This window comes from Pristis pectinata, chromosome 16, assembly GCF_009764475.1.
Source record: "Pristis pectinata isolate sPriPec2 chromosome 16, sPriPec2.1.pri, whole genome shotgun sequence".
Classification (NCBI taxonomy): Eukaryota; Metazoa; Chordata; class Chondrichthyes; order Rhinopristiformes; family Pristidae; genus Pristis; species Pristis pectinata.
This window is the reverse complement of record NC_067420.1, coordinates 14,000,010-14,020,861: the sequence shown is the minus strand read 5'-3', so window position 1 is coordinate 14,020,861 and position 20,852 is coordinate 14,000,010. Positions and strand designations below refer to the sequence as shown.

Below are 20,852 nucleotides of genomic sequence, written 5' to 3'. Positions count from 1 at the left end.
CTTTGGAACATTCCCCTTACCCTACCCCATGAATTACTGGGTATTAGAACTTGTGATTGGTCTGCTTTTCTTTTCTCCTAGTCTTACCTCAGTTCAAGAGGATCCAGTTGGATAATTCCTCCCTCTGGCAGAGCTAATGACAGCGTCATGTGCCATATAAGGACTCTATCTAGCACCAACCCTTCCGCTGCACTTCTGTTACTTACGCAAGTGTTCAGTGCTGTCCAGAGGTGTTCAATGTTGCTTAAAATCAATCATGGCAGTTTCTGCATGGCATTACACAGGCAGTCTAACAACACTATTCTGAGAACCTTGCAGTTGAAGTTTTTGATCTTCCTGTGACTTTCACAATCAGCATTAGGGTGATGCACACACAACCTTGTTTTACAACCAAAAATAGTGTGGTATAATTTCTAGGCTTATGACTACCAACTTTACAGTTGGCCTTAATGCAACTGGGTAATAGTTATTGCATCTTGGTGAATGGTAATGACTGTTCATTTGTAATTTTGTGGTCAGTGTAAGATCTACACTACAATTAGCAATTCATGTTAGTTGTCCAAAGATAAGGGAGAACAATACAAGCAATGGTGTTCTCACTAAGGCTCCAGTTTTGGGAACTCCTCCTTGGCCTTCACTCCTGCATGTACATTCTTTTATTTTCCCAAACAACTGACTGCCTTTCTCCCAGCCTCACTATGAGCTGGATCTAGACTAACTGGGCGTAGCTGATAATTTTGAAAAAATGAGCTTCTCTCCCTCCTTCATGGTGATTGATGAAGCTAATTGAGATATTTAAGTGAAACATTTGCACATTTACTGTATATTTTGCATCTTGCGATACTATCAACCTGTGTCCCCATGTCTCCTACATCTACTTGTCGACCATGTCTCCACCATCTGGTGCTGTCTGCTTCACCACATGCACTGAAGTGAATCATCTATGCTCATCCTCTGGTGTCTCTCTGCAGCAACCACCGCTGATGCGACATGTCTCTCGCACCTTCTGACAGAGCAGTACCCTCTTGCCACCATCTGTCCTCACAATCATTGGCTATTAATGATCATATGAGAGGCAAAGGTTTCAACCCTGTCCTTCTCCAATCCACCCCATCAATATTTGTGCAGTAAATATTTCTGCTCTTTTTTTTTAATTTTGGCCAAAGCATGGCTTATTTTATCTTTATTTTTTGCTGAATTCTTATTATTTGTTCCATCTGTACTCACACATGCAAACGTTAACCCAAGGAAGTGAGTTGTGGAATCATAGAACTCCACATGCACCATGAATACATCTGTGCATATATTTTAATTAAATATTTCAATTAGCATAATCAATCATTTTGAAGGGCAGAAAATAAGTTTCTGACTTGATTATATTATCAAGAAGCCTCAGCCTCTATCTTACAATTGATTTATGAGGTCCATTCTTGGCATTGTTATGATAATTACAATTTTTGCCAACTTTTGCTAAATACTGCAATTTCTTAAATTGTGTTTATTGGTTTCTGACACATCAAATCACTTCTTTTAGATCATGAATGTCAATCCTGATAACAAATATTACTTAATTCTTTGGACTTCAAGAAACACATGCCAAGCATTGTTTTTGCTCCTTATACAGTGGTACTTACAGACAGATCCTATCTAAAGCTGTTAAAATATATTCAATCCTGCAGTTCTACTAACTAATGTAAATAATATTATAGCTATATAAGCTGCATTCTTCAAATGTCTAGTCAAAACTGTTACATTCTATTGATCTTCTGGCACTGCAGTGACAGGAGACTAGTTTTATATTACTTATTGCCTCCATGCCTTGACCTAGCAATTCAATTTATTCAAGGTTGACAGCATTTTCAAATGACAGGGACACTGGTGAAAACTTTTCAGGTTGCTTTCCAGAAGAAGAACACATTTCTCATGGTTCAACATTTTAGGATAATGTAGCCTGTATGATTGGCAACCTGTCCAGAACCTTGAATACTCACTCACTCAACCATTGGCACACCATTGATGCAGTATGTACTGCCTATTCCACTGCAACACCTTGGAGAGGTTCCTTGAAAATAACCTCTAGTGCTTGCAAGGACAAGAGCAGCAAGTGCATGGAGATGGCACCCCCTCCAATCTCCTGTCCAGGACATACAGCATCCTGATTTGGAAAACTATTACTATATCTTCTTCATCTCTGAGTCAAAATCCCGGAACTCCTTAGTGCTGTAGGAGTTGACCATTTCAAGCACTGCATCTGTTCGAGACAGCTCACCACTATCTTCTCAAGGGCAATTATGGGCAAACATTAAATTGCAGCCCTGCAGAAAACTACAGGAACAGTCACTGTGGGTGCTTTTGTTTTAAAGTCCTGTGGTAAAAACATGCAGGTAACTTGCACATTCTACTACCTGCTTCTCATACCAAAGATATAGGCCATTCACCCTACTGGCATGTTAACGTGTATTTTGGATATATCTAACCTATAAGATGGGATTTATGGATGTTCATTTTTATGATGTTGTGGATAATTTTGAGATTTTTCTCAAATTTTATTAGTCCACTCAATTACACACAGCATTACACACAGCACAGTGGATTCACAAAGTACGATTCATTAGCTACTTGAAAGGTTTGGAAGAATCATCATCAATTTGTAGTGTGGATGGCTTCATTCTGCACTCCCTCCCATTAGGAAGTATGCTCTTACAAACTCTGTATTTCAAAACTGCACCTTCTTATATTATTGCACATAATCTTTTTGCATGGCAGAGAGAAAGCTTTGCTCTTCATTCAGATAGAAGTGAATTTAATTAGGTTGCGCAGCTCAGATATCTTTAGGCTTTGGCTGTCACTTTCTAGCTGCTTCAGTGAAGAACAATATCAAATTTCACAACTCTGAGGCTGGAAGCTGTGTTAAAGAAAATTGAAGCTCGATGTCTGCAAAATAGGATCCAGGACCTTAATCCAGATTGAGGCATGGATTTATCCAAATACATTCATCTCTATTAACTTGGGCTTTATCCAAATCTATCTATCACAGCTGTGGGGAAAAGTACTATTTAACCCTTCCAATGACAAATGGAATTTATCAAACATAAGATAATGAAAATATTTTTTAAAATATGTCAATTTGCACTTGAAAATGAGATTTCATATTTACATGCTTTCATAGAATTTTCAGTCTTTATGGAATAAGCACTAGCATGCATTGTTTGTGCAATGATATTGCTTTACATTGCACAGGTCCCTTCAAAGAATCTGCCTGTGGAAGTAAACATAAATCCATGATGGGTCTGTGACAGAACTGGAGTATTTTTGCATCTTATGGTTGATTTCTTAGATTCTTCCTTATTAATAACTTTGTTACTCCTTGATATATCTGACAGCTGCAGAAGGTATATGTTATGATCCAGAACACGGTAAAAATCATAATAAAATCTGAAAATGCTGAAAAACCTCCGCAAGCATCATTGAAGAGAAAAACAGTTAATGTTTCAGTGACTAAAAGAATTTTGTAAAACATTTCCCATGTGGCTTGTTTGTTCCAGCTATAACCACCATTTTATATTTACCCCTAATTGCTCTTGGACATGTGGTGAACCATTGTAGAACTAAGTGAAGTTACATCCATAGCAAAAATAGGTCGAGAGTTTTAAGTAGAGAGCTACAGGATATTTACCAAGAGCTGATGAAGGAGAGGTGATATTTTTCCAAGTCAGGATGGAGAACATGGAGGTGATGGTGTTCCCAGGGTGATGACCTTTCAGTTGGATCTGGACTGTATGAATGAGAACTGTCTAGATTACTGCCTGCAAGAAAACAGTTTAAACTTCTGACCATCAATCAGTAAATTAGTCCTTTCTTCACTATTAAAAGGCTTAAAACATGCCTGCCAGTGTCTGTGCATAACACCAAATGTAAGCTCAATCTGAAGAGCTTCCTTAAATGACCATAAAAGGGCTCATGAGCAGACACTTGGCATGCTCCTTCTTTTGATCTGGTGTGGCTGATTTGCTTTAAAACAGAATTTAAGTCACAGAAACTCATTTTACTACTAATATAACTACAATTAAAATTCCCACATCTTTTACATTTTCATGTAAGTTGCATAGATAAAACTAATACACATTAACAGAGACTTTGAACCAAATTTTTTGATCCCCTAATAACTCAAAATTGTTTCATGCTATATGTACTCATGTACTGTTCAAGACTGGCCTTTAAACTCTTTAAAAAGTGAATAATTCCTTCAGGACATCCGTTACTCCTTCTAGGACCTGAGACTACATTAAATCTCAAAGGTCATGAGATCAGGCTTGGTTCTTCCTTTTTATATTTGAGGTCTGTGCTTCTTCAACAAAATTTTCCCTGCACTCGTTTGTCACAGAGGTTAACCGGGAGTGCTTTTTGTAAATCATACTTTGCTCAGTTTTCACTAAGCCAATTTCTACTTAGGCCACACAATCTGTGGCCATGGTATTGTTCTTTTTTTCACATTTGATTAACTGCTTGAGAAACATTTTTTAAAAATTGTTGAAGTTGCATTGTGAGTGGCTTCCAGAATTTCATATTGTTGACAAATTAGTAATTCTCAGTAATCTTGAATTCAGCTGCAATTTCACAAATGGTACGTTAATTATGAAAACAGACAATTTTGTTCTCATCACAAGTTTAACCTCGCGAGCTCTCCCACATCCCCTGGTGTCCAGTTATCATTGCATTAGAAAAGGTAAAGAATTAACCAATAAATAAATGACATTATAGAAACTGAAGACCAGAAAGTGCCCTTAAAGCTGTGTCAATAAATATCGATATTCACCACTTCAGTCCATTTTGTTTATACACAGTAAAGACAAAACACGTTTTACACAATGCAATAAAATCAGCAAAGATTGATGCCTTTCACAAAGAATCAACAGGATATTGTGTTGTAGTGTTACATTTTAAGTCCCACTCAGCTTTGCATGCAATATTCTCTTCTTCAATCTCAGACCCTTACGTATGTATCAAGCACCATTTTCTAAGAAACTGCTAATTCTAGGCTGTTGATGCTGTGACTTTTAGAGCAAAGATCTCAACAGTAGCATTTCAAAGAACTGAAGCCAGTTCTTTACTTGAACAATTTCACACTATGTCCATAAATTTGCATTGGACAAATTCTCTTCCAAATTTAAATGGTTTCTGCCTGAACCACTTCTTGACGTGAAAAATTCTGTGCCAGTTTAGGACTGATAACAGAATTTCCACATCTCTAAAGGAAAACGTGGTATGAGCTCCTGAGTGGAGCCCTGGTGATGAATTTACTGGACCAGCAGCCCAAGTGCTGGGTCACTGAGTAAGAGGATTCAGTTTGAAACCTACCATAGGAGCAGGGTGAAAAACTCGATGGTGCTGGAGGAACTCAGCAGGCCAGGCAGCATCCGTGGAGAAAAGCAGGCAGTCAACGTTTCGGGTCAGGACCCTTCCTCAGGACTGAAGATAGGAAAAGGGGAAGCTCAATACATGGGAGGGAAAAGCAGAGCAGTGATAGGTGGACAGAAGAAGGAAGGTGGGGTGGGCACAAGGTGGTGATAGGTAGATGCAGGTAGGCAATAGTGATAGGCAGGTGCGGGGGAGGAGGGGAGAGCAGGGTAACTTCAATTTGAATAATTAAATAGACATGGAATTAAATCAAAAGCAAGTCTCAGTAATGATAATCATGAAACTGGTAAATTGTCATAAAAACCCATCTGATTCACTAATGTCTTAGTGGGACGGAAATCTTACCCATCCTGCCAACATCTGACTCCAGATCCACGAATGCAGTCGGTTTTTAACTGCTTCCTCAGATCAGGGACAATTAGAGATCAACAATAAATGCCAACATTGCCAGCCATGTCCACATCCTAAGAAACCTCGCGTTATAGAAAGTTGTGTTATAAAAACAATTCTGTCAATGGGAAAAAGGGGGCTAGGAACAAGAGAGTTTCAGACTCACAATAACAGGTATTTTTCCCACAGGATTTTAAAAAATAAAGGTGTTTTTAATAACAATTAGTTTATTTTGTTACTGCAAACCAAAAATACTAAAGGCCATATGTTATGTTGTTTAATAGAGTATTGTTGCACAAGTATCAATGGAAGTGATTGTCAGTTTCCAAAGTAACTCTCTTAAGTGGCGTCCCATGGTGAAATTGGCAGCCTGTGTGCTTAAGAGACAAAAATGTCTGATTACTGCAGGTCTAGTTCCTGACCAAAATTGTGTTATAGATATTGCGGCCAGAATAATACAAATAGTGTTCCCAAATACATCAATCATGTTATATCAAATTCAGGTTATGGAAATGTGTCATAGCAGAACTACTTGTCTTTAAAAAAAACTGGAAATAAGGAAAAATTTGTTGCAGAGATAGAGAGGGTGCTTCAGATAGGTTGACTACAAGGTGACAGAAAGCCCCCATTATTTGCAATTATCGTGAAAAAAATTCACTGCTTACTCTCTATGATTTTGAAATTCTCCCTGTAATTTGGCATCCAGAACTGAAGAGTAGTCTGGGGCTTAACTGTTGCTTCATGCTAATTACACCTTTTGTAGGTTTATCTATAAACTGAGTATACTCAGCTTATTCTCGAACTGCATGCACAAGATTCCTTTTCTCATTCATATGTGTTTTTCTTTACTAAATACATTACCTCACTTTTCTCCAAGTTAAACTATAGTTGTCACCATCTACCAATCTTTGCATGTTCTTCTAAGCTCTAAAGTGGTGAATTACAGCTTTGCTCAACACTATTATTGTGTTAACCACAAATTCTGTATCACGCTTACTTGCCTAGGAATTGGAGTTCACCTTTGGTGCACCGGACAAGTGCTGTATGTGGTATAGGTGCATTCTGCAGTTCTCTACCCAGGAGGGAGGTGGAGGTTAGGTTACTGACAGTACTTAAAGAGATAAATTTTTAAAAGTTTGGAGAATTATGGTCTAGGGAACTGGCATAGAAGAAGAGTTGAGGCCTGGAGCAAATTAGCCTGATCATAATAAACGGTAGGGCAGGCTTGAGGGGCCAGGCCAGGTGGCCTATTCCTGCTCCTATTTTTTTCCTGTTCTTACATTCAAAATCAGTGCCCCACAGAAGAAGTTGCAAAGTTGATGAAAAAGTCGGTTAAAAAAATGTTACTGAATCATGCACAATAACCTTTACCTGAGCATGCCCTGTTGGCAATTGCCAGTGTTGCTCAAGTTGGTGTGTCATTGCGGGTTGACTGCAGGGAAGAGGGTCAGATCTTAAAGAAGTCCCTCCATTGCAGCTATGATACAGCAATATTGAAGATTGTGCAGCAGATGAAGGAAAAGTGGGGAGGGATTAAGTGTGGTGGGGTGTAGTGGACGGAAGACATTGCACTCTCCAGCGCATCGAGGCACCCAATCCACCTCTGTGAGTGGCCCTAATGAGGTAAAGGCTCATCAAGGGGCTGATGATTTTGCACTGAGGTCCATATTACCGGTAATGATTGTGGATAGAGTTGCAGCACAAATAATTGCTCTGGCAGAGGCTGTGGGGAAAACATCTGTGTTCCAGTAGGGGCCCTTTAACTCCCTTATCTTTACTTATGTGCTACAGGGATAGCTCTTTTACTGTGAGTGAAAAATGCAGGTAGTAGGTTGCACCTTTAGGTACGTTTCCATTGGTCAATATAAGAATAGCTGCTGTGCACTACATGATGACATTAGGTGAATGTCTGATACATGACAAAGACATATAAAAGTGAAATGAGCCCAGATGTACACTAGCCAGTTTTCCAATGGCTTCTAATCAACCTGAAAATGATTGTTAACTAAATTGGAACTGCAGAAAATGGTTTTGATGTGCAAATAGCTCATTGAAGACATTTTCAAATTGTTCCAGTATCTAGGCATCTACGTCTCATCCAAATTATGTAAATATATTATAGAAATGGTCACATGAATAAAAATGGACCCGGCATCAAACAATGGGGTGCCCTCCAAGTCTCCTCGAATCTGAACAACACTCAATAACCCCAGCTCATTGTTTGCAAACTTGGTAAAAAAAAGGTTTCCATCCATGCTGCTTTCTTCCACTATAGTTTTACGTCATACTTCCTGCTGAACAACTTTTTTGAATGCTTTCTGATAAGACATACAGACATCACCCTCAACATATCTTGTATTTACCCAGTCTGAATTTCACTGGTTACTTCAAAGCCAATTCCCTTTCCAGATTTACTCTCAACTGTTGTACAAGATTTCTGTCTTCAAAATTCTGACTTCCACTATTATTTGATAAAATTACAGTAAGCACTAGTCTTTAACTGAATGCCTCCAGTTGGCAGCATCTTTCTCTTTTGTTAGCCATCCCCAGTAATGGACAAAAAACTATTTTCCTGCACATATTCATTCCATTCACAATGCAGAGGACTATGGATGACAAAAATTACAATCTGCATCACCATTGCTACCTCTGTCCAACTTGTCTAAGGATTGACATTGATTTCTGCCAGTAATGTCCTTCAGACAAATCTTCCTTGGCAACCAGAATAGCCTAGGAGAACAGAATAGCTCTATCAGAGCACCATTACCCACAAGCAGATTTCCCCTTCATCTTGAATAGTTCCTTTCTCTTTTTTGTCTTTCTTTTGCTTTCATATGCTAATGAAGGACTATTATATTTTCTGCAAGCTATTTAGTGTATTCCCATTTTGTACATTGTTATATTTTTGAGGTATTGCTGATACTCTCACTCAGATTATTTTGATTCCCATATTTAATTCTGAATTTCTCAAATTTTTAAAGGCATCTATCATTACTGCAATCAGTAACATTTCGATAACATTGCCAGAGACGTGTATGTGAACTAGTACTTGCTAATTATTTTCAGTTACTTGTTTCTGTAGAATATTTCTTTTAGTTCTCAAACTCAACAAAAAAATCGATTGACTTGTTCTAGTAATTTTTTGAAAGGACCTCTACATCCACATCCTACCCATTCTTCTTTCTGCATCAGACAAAATACTTCTCAGTCATACAGAATTCGATTTACTGGACCAAATGAAATCTAATAAAATGAACACAACTAAAGGAAGAGTATTTAACTAACATGGTTAAATCTATGACCTGAACTCATTACATGATAATTGAGAGCCCAGAGCACCAACTATCTGAATGACTGATTTAAATATTAATTAAAGAGCTGCTTAAGATTCCAATGCATATTCTGTCCAATAATACAAGCTGAATTCATCACTAGGTTTGGGTGGTGCTCTTGTCATTACAAAGCTATGAAATATATTTAATAGCAAAGCAGTTTCCACAGTCTTTTAGTATGAGTATTTTTCAGCCACACAGAGTTGGCAGCCTGTAGAATAATGCAAATATTCAAAATTCACTTGAAATTTCCTTTCAAAAGAGAAATATGCTCCTATTACACTGTTCACCAAGTTTTATGGATCCTTCCACATTTCCAAATTACTGTAATATCAGTCATTCAGAAGGATATGGATAGAAATGTGGATTTCTCTTCCTTTAAGGAAAGTTTAAGAGACGCACAAGGATATTAGATTGAGTGTGTAGAGTCATGGAGAAATACAGCACAGATACAGGCCCTTTGGCCCAACTAGTCCATGCCGACCACGTTGTCCACCCAGATAGTCCCAATTTCCTGTGTTCCCTCCAAGCCCCACCCTCCATGTACTGTGCTTCTTACATGATACTCTGTGTATATCTTTCAAATGACAGTCACAGGATGAATAAAATTGACTATTTTAGAACGACTTCAAAGTACAATTGTTAGATAACTTTATCATTCTGATTAAATAATGACTTTATGAATCTAACTAAAATCAGAAATTGCTTGAAAAACTGACCAGTGTCTGTGGAGAGAGGCACAAACTAACGTTTCAGGTCACTGACCCTACAAACTCAACCAACACCATCACTACTTTGCTATTCATTCTCTCTTGGTTTCTGCCCTATCACAGACATCCCTTCTTTTCTCTGGACCCATGCCTCTTCTCTGCAACTTGCATACAAATTTGATTTTTACTTCTTCCTAATTCTGGTGAAAGTTTATCTAAAGGGTTAACTCTGTTGCTCTCTCTACAGATATTGCCTGACCTGTTGAGCTTTTTAAGTGTTTTCTTTTTTTTAATTTCTGGTTTCTTGCTTACCGTGCTCTTTTTTTTTGCCTTTTATCTTTAAGAACCTGTTTGGTTGTTATTCATTTGACAGCAGGTTAATTTATTTCAAAACCAAGCACACTGGTGCTGACAAGCCAATTAAGTTCAAACTATTTTTGTACAATACCTTTGCTAAAACTTAGGTCTTTCAATGTATTTCTCTTACAGCATCAGATCAAAGGGAATGAAAGGACAGCTTCGCTGGGCACAATAATGCCTCTTCCTCGTAGTGCCTACTGGCAACATATTGCAAGACAGCACAGCGTAAACCAGCTTCACATCTTTGAAGGTAGGTGCCAAGAAATTGGAAGCAGGTTGGAAAGTGAATAACTCTCTCAGCATGTCATGTGTGTTGCATATAAAGCATCTGATTTACAGTAATGAGAGAAAATTTGCAACTAATTATTGAAGAAAATTTTACAGATTTCTGCTCTAATGGGGAAAGTTGCAATTTTTTGCATTGGATGTTTAGAGGGTATGAAGTTCCCTGGAGTGATTTATGAAACTAAGAATGTTTGAGAAGAATTGCTTAAGGCTTAATGAATCCTTTGTTCCATCAGCAGAATATTTGATGAATAGCCTGGCAGATTCAGTGAACAATTGGAAAACTTCATCTCCAACCTCATTTACATGAAAATAGCAGCATTCTAGTTTGTATACTTCCACTGCATTTAACACACTTAGATGGATGTTGGTTAAAAAAGAAAATTCCTAACTACCTTTCCTCTAAAATTTAAGTGGATGATTTTCCCAGAGGGATTGAATGGTGTGTCCTGCATTGCCACAATAACAAGATGGCCATTAGCTGATAGTTCTTAACAATTTAGTGTAGATTGGAACACTGGACAAGTAATTGGGGACTTAGTTTTCATTTCTGTTATGATATTTATTTGGGAAACACTTCCTGGCAAAGCTGCTACTTCATTTTTCATCCTTTTCCTCCCACAGAGAACTCAACTTAAATAAACTTTTGAATTCAAGATACACTGGTTTTATTGTGAAAGGTTGATGGGCTTGATAAATGTTGCAGTCGGTGAACCATTTTCACATGCTATTCGAGATCCAAAGATGTGAGGGCTGCTTCTTTTGTTTCCACATTAAGACTTCAGCAGCCATGCCCACTCCTGGATGACTTTCTTCATATCTATTTCAGTCATCCAATACTGATCAAGCCCCACGCAGTGACCTGCAGCTTGCCACAATTCAGGTCTTGAAGACTGTGGACCAGTTTAGAAAGTCCTCAGGACTCAAAATTCAGGCATATCTTCACTGCATTCCACACAGATTGCTTGAGTTTTGGACACTAACATATTCATCCTCATGCATCCTCATTTTAGCCATGAGTTTCTGTTCAAAGGTCAATAGATCCACTTGGATCTGTTGGCTTTTACATATTAAATTGGGCAGTGGGTTGGAATCACCAAGCATAGGCTGAAGTTCAGCCTCTTTTTGAAGCCTCCCAGTTATCTCCTTGTGGAGTTCAATGGGAAAGTACAGACTTCCTCAGATTTCCCAGCTACCCAACTGGGAAGTCTGCTTACTGGGGTTCTTTCCATTGAAATTAATGGCCAGAAGCGGCTGTCCACAGAATGGTAAGTAGACCTTATTTATATGTTCTAATTCAGTTAACTAATTGAATTTAGTTGCTTTTAAGTATTTTCTGGCTTTTTATGTGTTGCTCTTCAAACAAAAATAAATACTATTTTAATTTCTGACACCTGAGTGTCGTTGACTGTGAATGTCAGAGAATGCCTGGACATGGGGCTACACTGGCTGAAAAAAACATTCTGAGGGTAAAGGCAACTGCATGAGTTTAGAGGTGAGCTGTACTACAATGGGCCTTGCTAATCATCTGGGAGCCTGTGTCCCAACAGAAGACTGTGGCAAGGGCAACCAAGAAGATCTGGCAGCTTGCCAGTCAGTGGATGACACTATGTGTCTGTTTACATGCACCATGCATAAAATGGCTGTCAATACATAATATGGACTGAGTTCTGCACTAAATCCATTTGTCACAGCATAAATTGTAAACAGTCGTCCTCATCATCCTTTTGCAATTCACTGACCTCTCAACAACTCAAGTATTTGTAGTTGGCAAGGGATGATGAAGCTCACATCAAAGAGTTGGCAATTATCCTGATAGAGACAAGATTTATATTTAGTGTTGCTGGCCAGCTGGAAGGTTATGAGATAGACCCAAAAGGGAATCTACAATCATTTTCACCTCTTGGTGTTGAGATGGTACGGGATGGAATTTCGTCCTTGGTGATAATCTTTAAAATGTGTAAAGTAACACATGCACACTGAATCCTCCTTCTGAAATTTAAGTTCATTGAAGTCAGTGCAATAAATTTTGGAAGTGGAGTCCAATGCTCTCAGGTTATTTTAAAAATATAAATTATAATGTATGTGACAAAGGATAGTCCCTGTGGCTTTCCTAATTGTGGTGAGAAATAAATCTGATGCAATTAACATAAGAATAAAAAAAATCCACTCCACCAGATAATCACTGGTGACCAAAGGTTGGTATGGATGATAGTGGATATAAAATCAGGCCATTTGGCCCTTTGAGCCTGTTTTATTATTTGATCATGGTTGTTAATTGTTTTCCAACCCCATTCTCCTGCCTTCTCCCTGTAAGCCTTAACCCCTTTGTCAGTCAAGAACCTAACAAATTCCACCTTAATGACTTGGCCTCCGCAGCCCTCTGTGGCAATGAATTCCACAGATTCACTCCCCTCATCTCAGTTTTACAGGGATATCCCTTTATTCTGAGTGTTTGCCCTCTGGTCCTAGACTCTCCTCCTAATAGAAACATCTCTCCATGTCTACTCTATCCAGGCCTTTCAATATTCAGTAGGTTTCAATGAGATTCTCCCCTCATCCCCCCCTCCAGTGAGTACTGGCCCAGAGCCATCAAACACTCCTCATGCATTAAGCTTTTCATTCCCAGGACCATTCTTGTGAACCTCCTCTCCAGGGCTAACACATTCTTCCTCTGATACAAGGCCCAAAATTGCTCACAATATTCCAAATGCAGTCTGACTAACATGTAATAAAGACTCAGCCAAACATCCTTCCTTTTATATTCTCGTCCCCTCGAAATGAATGTTAACATTGCATTTGTCTTCCTTAATACCGACTCAACCTGCAAGTTAACCTTAAGGAAATCCTAAACTAGGACTCCCAAGTTCCTTTGCACCTCCGATTTCTGAATTCTTTCCCCATCTGGAAATGTATTCCTTTATTCTTCCAATCAAAGTGCATAACCCTACACTTCCCTACGCTGTATTCCATCTGCCACTTCTTTGCCCATTCTTCCAATCTGTCCAAGTCCTTCTGCAGACACCTTGCTTCCACAACACCACCTGTCCCTCTACCTATCTTTGTATCATCTGCAAACTTGGCCACAATGCCGTCAGTTTCTTCATCCAGATCATTAACTTATAAAGTGAAAAGTTGTGGTCCCAACACTGACCCCCGTGGAACCCCACTAGTCACTGCCAGCCATCCTGAAAAGGATCCCTTTATCCCCACTCTCTGCCTTGTGCCAGTCGGTCAATATTCTATACATGCAAGCATGCTTCCAACACCATGGGGTCTTGTTGGGATATGTTGTTGGGATATCACCAGGTGATATTTTGTTCTTTTCTTGGTTAACAATATCTGATATTCATAACATCATTTGCAGTTGGGTTTATCCAAATACAATCAACCTTGTTAATGCAGAAAGTTCACATTTTGTTTTTTGCACTGGAGCTGTTTGAAGAGCTGAAGGGCCCATTTATGATTGGGTAGGTGCAATGAATTTTAAAAAAAATTCACATCTCCTTCAATTTAAAACTCACCGACACTGCTGAGAGTTTAATGTTCTACATGTACAGTATGTTGAAAATGATTATTTAGCTATCTTGGATGACTTATACAAGTGAGAAATCATATCACATTTGATGTGGTATTGGACACCGCTGTCTAGAGACATATGGTCCACTGGTATTAGGCATCATTGCCTAAGGGCAGAAGTACAGTGTCCTGTGAAACTTCCAGATTGTGGTATCAAAAAAGGACAATTTATTTTAAGAAATGTAACATCTGGACTGAATGACTCTGTCAAATTTTATTCCTTAATATGCTGACTTTTATTTTGAACAAATAAATCTATCTCATTGTGATGGTTCTTTTGATCAGTTTGCACTTCATTTTCACATGAATGAAAGGGAAAGCTAGAGAATAATACCATCTTGCTTCTCATGTAGCCTTCTGGCCAATTGAAGAGTGGCTACTATGTGACATTTTGATGTTTCTGACATCTGTTAACTTTGAGGTATTCTTTTGAGAAATAAGAGTTGAACTATGGCAGTTTTTTCTCTTGGGAAGTGTTGGGGTCTTGTAAACCTTACAGATATCCTGCGAATCACATCAGTTTGGCCTTGATACAGAGGCAGCTGACAGGGTTGGACATATGTTGTGTAGATGTGTTAAACCCAGTTCGCTGTTTTTGTTATTTCGTTTACACACGGAAATATAAATTTTCCATGGCATCTTCAGTATTCCTTTTGGCTACATATTAATTAACAATCTGAAAACTATGGCTTATAAATTCAACTGCCTGGTGAAAAGTTTTTGTGCACTGCATAACTGAAATGTATTCATAACCATTGTGTGTTGTTTGCACCTGGCCTTAAGTTAAACACAGGTCCTCCATACGTGTGACTCACATATGCCCAGATACACAATACAGGCATAGTGACATCAAAGAGCATACAACACTTTAAGATTACATGCAGTTTGAGGTCACTCAAAAAGTTCTTCTGTGTGCACAAAGTCATCAAGCAGACTCATACACTGGACCAGGACCTAGCTGGACTGGAAGGTCAGGGCTGTGCTGGCATTAATTAAAGGGAGACTGACTTTGCCTATGATGTTGCCAAGGATTCCAAGACATCCATCTAGGTTCTTCCTTGAATCATTGGCTTATTGTTCACTTCCAACAAGGAAACCCCTCAATACCAATCTCTTGTCAGGCACACTGGAATTCCTCTTCAGCCTGGTCCAGGATTCACAGTTCACACTCTTAGAATGGACCATTCAAGTAAATATTCTAGGATGTTTTTCTTTTACATTAAATATTGTAAGTAACAAGGAAGTGTCGAAGAAGAACTGTGACATACATGCAGAAATCTAGTACTAAAGTTACACGTACAATAATTGCTGATTACCAATAAGCCTGCAGCAATCCTCAGTTACGAATTAACATGCAGAACACAATTACATAACCAGTAACCCACAACTAGGAATGTGTGGGTGATGGGCAGATCGAGAGGGCAGGGGAGGGGAAAGAGATGGGGTGATGGTGCCACACATTCCTCCCTCCGGTTCCCCTCCACACCTCCTTCCCTTTATTCCATGGTCCTCTGTCCTCTCCTATCAGATTCCATCTTCTTCAGCCCTTTGTCACTTCTTACTATCACCTCCCAGTTTCTTACATCATTCCCACTTTCCCGTCCCTCACCTGCCTATCAACCCCTCTCACCTGGATCCACCTATCACCTGCCAGCTCTTGCTCTACCCCTTCCTCTTCCCTCCACCCTTTTATACTGGATACCTCCTGTCTTTCTGCCCAGTCCTAATGAAAGGTCTTGACCCAAAATGTTGACCATTCATTTCCATCAATAGATGCTGCCTCACCCACTGAGTTCCTCCAGAATTTTGTGTGTTGCTCCAGATTTCCAGCACCTGCAGTCTCTCTTGTGTATTCATTTTGCCAAGCCCTTTTTATTTATGAATTTTGCTTAATCAAGTGCTTTCCAGGAATGGATTTCTTTCATATATGAAAGAATGTCTGAGGCATCAATAGATTTATGCCCTTGTGACAGCCCCCACCGATTGCGATTAGATGTGGAACTTGATTTGGTGAGAGAGCATGTGACCTTATTCAACTGCAGCACCAACAGCTGTACCCATTAAATCGCCAAACACTCTAATATTTCAATGTGGTAATATTGCATTTACTAAACTTAAGGGGATGTAGTTCATCACTCTTCTTTACATTAGTCAGCACTGGTCAATCATAATCCTTAGACCTACAGAGGAGAGCACTCAATACTTCATTGTCTTGAAGCTGTTCTGTTTTAAAGCAGTTGTTCAATACATACTTTCATCAAGAACTTCTGCACTCATGTCTAAACAAGCTTGTCACTGTGCTCAGGAGGTTTATAAATACTTCTGTTCTTACAAGACATGGAAATACACAAAATTTGCTCAGCATTTATGATTGGTCAAGTTACACTTAACTTCATAAACTTTCCAGTTCTCAGCATCACCCCCCCCCCCCCCACCCCACCTCCAGCTCCCTGACCTCACGCCACTGACCTACCCCGCCTCTTTGGCCTAATTTTCCCTTTACCCACCGTCTGCATGCCGACTTGGATCTCTCTGCTCCTCCTACCAATCTCTTGCAGAGGAAGAGCCTTTCTGTTCAGCACGTGTACGAAACATCTTAGACTTCAGGTCTAATAGCATTTCCCTGCAGAGCACCTCACAGAAAACTGACACAGCCCACCCCCCACTCAGAATTGCTTTATTGTGCCTTTTCAGGCAACCTCTAGACCCATATTTTTATCTAATGCTTCCATAAAAACCATAATTTTTTTTTAAAAAGTGCATGCATTAGACAAATGCTTCCGTCCCAATGGGCCAAATAATGTTATTTCAGGCTGCTGCAGCCTTCAGTTACTCCCGAGGTTGCCTGCAGCAGACTTACACAGACGGATGCTGTCAGGTGTGCGGTTCCATTCCATCACTGGACTCCACATGGAGTTCAGCAGTTGGGGGGTTGTCATGCGAGGTATCTCCTGCATTCTGCTGTCTCTCATGATGTCAGATCTGGCATAGGAATGGACACCTCGTGGGGATTTTTGTTCAGAAGAAAGGGGAAGATAAATGTTTTTAAGTTATTTCACTTTATCTTAATGTTTGTGTATTGATTTGGTTTAAATTAACTGTTATTGTTCATAATTTTATTTCTTATTAAATTATGCATTTGTGCAGCAATTTTAATTGTTTTCAAATGCCTTCAAATAGCAGAGGTATTAAAAGTTGTGAAAGTAAGAATGTCTGTCAGGTTTGACAGGACACGGAACTCTACCTCTTCACGTGTCAAAGGCTGTCAGGGTGTTCTGGAAGTGGAGCCTTAGGTCTCTGGCAGCTCAGGCGCACTTACCACTGAGACCATGCTGCACCATGCTGGATGCCACCCAGATGCAGGGGATGAGTGAGGAAAGCCCCCTGTACTTAACTCAGGCAAGCATGGACAGTTTAGGGCCAATGGCAACAAATCCAAGAACTGAGCCATATCCATCTTGATTCATCTCATTGTAAGTGATTTCCATTGGATACAAGAAAATTATCAGAGAGAAACTCCGGTTCTTTCTTTTCTTTCTTTGACATAACGGATGTAATGAATGTGCTGTAAATCCTTAGTTTTTGGAGTCATTTCTATTACTCCAATTCCTACATAATCTTTAAAAGGAAATACTTCGAATAGGCTGCTTGGTAAGGTAGTGGTGTTGACCCTATTGCTTTTAGGTGTCTCTTGAATCTTTGCTCATTCAATAGTTTCAGACCTTGAGGTGCCTTTGAGTATGAAAGCAAAAATGATTTCATAGTGTATTTATGTAACACTATGACAATTATCAATTTTATTGACCTATTTGCTCTAGTTTAAGTGTCATGTATTATCATAACAAAAATGTATCCACACTAATCTATGTCAGTGTGCATTGGAATGCCATGGGCATAGGTTATGGGTAGGCATTCCCTGCATCCTCTTTGCTGACCTGATGCTTACCTGTATATGAAATATCCTGCCTCCCTCAAGTGCTAGAGATATTTTTATGATGCTGAAATTCAACAGGAAACTTTTGTTCAATGACTAATCTTATGAAGTATCATTCAACTGTGCCTTATTTTTATAAAATAGGTTTTTCAATAATTTATTTAAAATCTCTGGGGTTCATACAGAGCATTAACTAACAAGTAAATGGCATTGACTGACTCCCACAAGTTTCTTTAAAAAGCACGTCATAGTAATTTTACTCAGCAAAGTTTCTCTCTTTGGGAAGATGCCATTCTCTGTTTCCTCCCTGTACCCCTTTGTGCTGTCCCATAGTATACTAAGGTATAGTCCATATTTATGACTCCCCAGGTGACAAATCCCTAAGCTTTTGGTCAGAGAAAATATCAATTGCTGTGAAACTCTTTTTAAGAGGAAAGGAAATATTGAATGGACAGTAACTATTGCAGCCCACCCTCTGGTGAAAGAGTGGAATTGGTTAATACCAAAATGGGCTGTGCCTTAATTGGGAAAGTCATAATAGTGGGAACAGATCAACTTAAAGTTAAAAGAATAGAAAGAATTAACCTTACGGCACAATGTTTTGAATGTTGGACAAGAGGTGAAAATTGCTATAGTGGGATCTATGCCTGCCGTTATTCAAGTAAAGAAACGAGTAAGGCTGATTAGAAGTGCAAATTAGTAACCTATGATAGTATCAAAAATTGACAACGGATGGGAAGAACATTTGCAATGCGGCTTACTTTAGACAGCCCAACCAGCAGCCTTCAAAGAAAAGCTTTAGTGCCGCTGCAAAATGGTCCCAAAGTTACATGTTTTGACACTGCGAAAGAACCAGTTGTGCTTCTTCAAACCCTCCAAATCTGTTTTCAGAGATGCCTCCCTGTCCCAGACTAAGTGTTGGTTGGCTTAGCTTTCAGTTATCCATCCTTGTTCTACTAACCAGCGATCTAGAGCTGGGCACTCCCAGCTCACTGATGGCATTTGAATGAACCAGCAGGCATCTTTTAGGTTCCTTGAATTTTGCAACCCCATACATATTTAAAGATCTTTGGTTCTACAAAGGTGGAAAGAAACTAACTATTTTTCTGATATTTTAAATTGTGACAACAATTGACCTCTAACTTTGATAGATTATGTATGATTCTGTCAGACATTTTCCTGGCTGAAAATCTAAATAAAATAGATGATAAAATGTAGACTGAACTTCAATGTTATATGTTGGCAAAAAAAATCAGATAATTGAAATTGATATTTAAATAGAAATAATTAAGATTCAATAAGATGTCTTCACACTTCCCAGCCCTACTTCTAAATTAATTCCAGAAACATCTAATGTAATATTATAGTTCAGGATGCCCTTAAACTTATGTGCCACATCTGGCCTGCTACAAGTTTACTTTCTGGCCTGTCCCAGAGCTTCTAACATGATAGCAAGGGTTGGATGGATAAGTGGTCCTACTTGTGTGCCAGTGGGAAGTTTATACCTGCTCTACTGGGTAAGGCAAGTTGTTGACATTAACTTGGCTCCAAAAGCAGCCTTGTGCACATCTCATGGACTTTTAACTCCTCAGTCAATCGATATGTAAAGTTGCTAAAAGGCAGCAACAAAAGTGAATCTGTAATAAAATGAAAAATCCAGACACACTCCACAAATTAATGAACATCTGTGGAGAGAGAAACAACAAATTAGTGTTTCAGGTTGATGACCTTTCATCAACAGATACTCAACCTAAAACATCAACCCTATTTCTCTCTCTAAAGATGCCACCAGCCTCAGAATATTTTGGCAATTTTTGCTCATTTTATTATTTCATTTCTCCAACATCTGCAGTGCTTTGCTTTTGTAAACCTGCCTCGATGTGAATAACACCAAAGCTTGTAGGGAGATTATGTACAGCATATCAGGTAAACAGAAGTTCGCAATTCCTAATTTTTTCAGTAACTTGATATGAAAACTCTTACAGAGGATGCTTGTTGCTTTGTGGTCAAATGCTTTAAAGGCTTAAAAGTAGTGGTGGGTGTAACAAGTTCCCAAAAGAAAAATTGCTTTTCAATAATCAAGGGCTCAGAGTCATGTCAAACTAACTTACTTTATTGTTACAACTCCCAGTTAATTTGAAGTTGCAGATATTACCCATTTTGGAGGTCCAGTCCTTGCAGGTATCTTATGGCGTGCACACACAAATGTTCATTGAAACTCCAGTCTTCTGACTTCGAGAGTTTTTAGCCATTCTTAAACAGTTGAACAAACGGCTCTCTCTCTCTTTCTCTCCGTCTCTTTCTTTTGGTCTCTTCAATGAGCCCAAGTTTCACGCAACTTGTTACACTTTGCATTCCACAAGCGTACTTAATGTACTTTGATTTATTCCTTTCATCAGTGCTGGAGTCTATCTGGCCTCTACCTGACATTTGGTCAGTAAATGTGTCATCTTTACCTTCTCTCTCAGGTTATCTTCAGAGAGAAAAATCGTGCCATTGTACGGATCATCTCTCGCACAGGTGTTAACAGTTATCATTCCTTCATACTGCACTTCTCTCAGTAATTAGGGTTTTAATTATTAATGTGAACACCATATTAATCAATGCTAATACACTACATCATCAACATGTATGTGGAAATGCTAAATACTGCTACTTGACTACAGTGGGTCAGCAGTTGGCACTATTGCCTCACAGTTCCAGGGACCCAGAAATGATCCTAGCCTCGGGTGCTGTCTGTGAGAAGTTTGCACATTATCTCCACAACCAAAAAGGTTTTGTTCAGGAAATCTACTAAATCCCAAAGGTGTACTAGTTGGTAAATTGGGTATTGTAAATAACACC

General features: G+C 39.0%; 1 protein-coding gene across 1 annotated transcript in view; it reads left to right on the top strand.

The window, feature by feature from the left end:
- LOC127578767 (docking protein 5-like) overlaps positions 1-20,852 on the top strand; it is a 334,593-nt gene that overhangs the window by 290,982 nt on the left and 22,759 nt on the right. Inside the window, 1 exon segment of the mRNA XM_052031204.1 lies at positions 10,340-10,460. Coding sequence (XP_051887164.1) covers positions 10,340-10,460 — 121 coding nt within the window.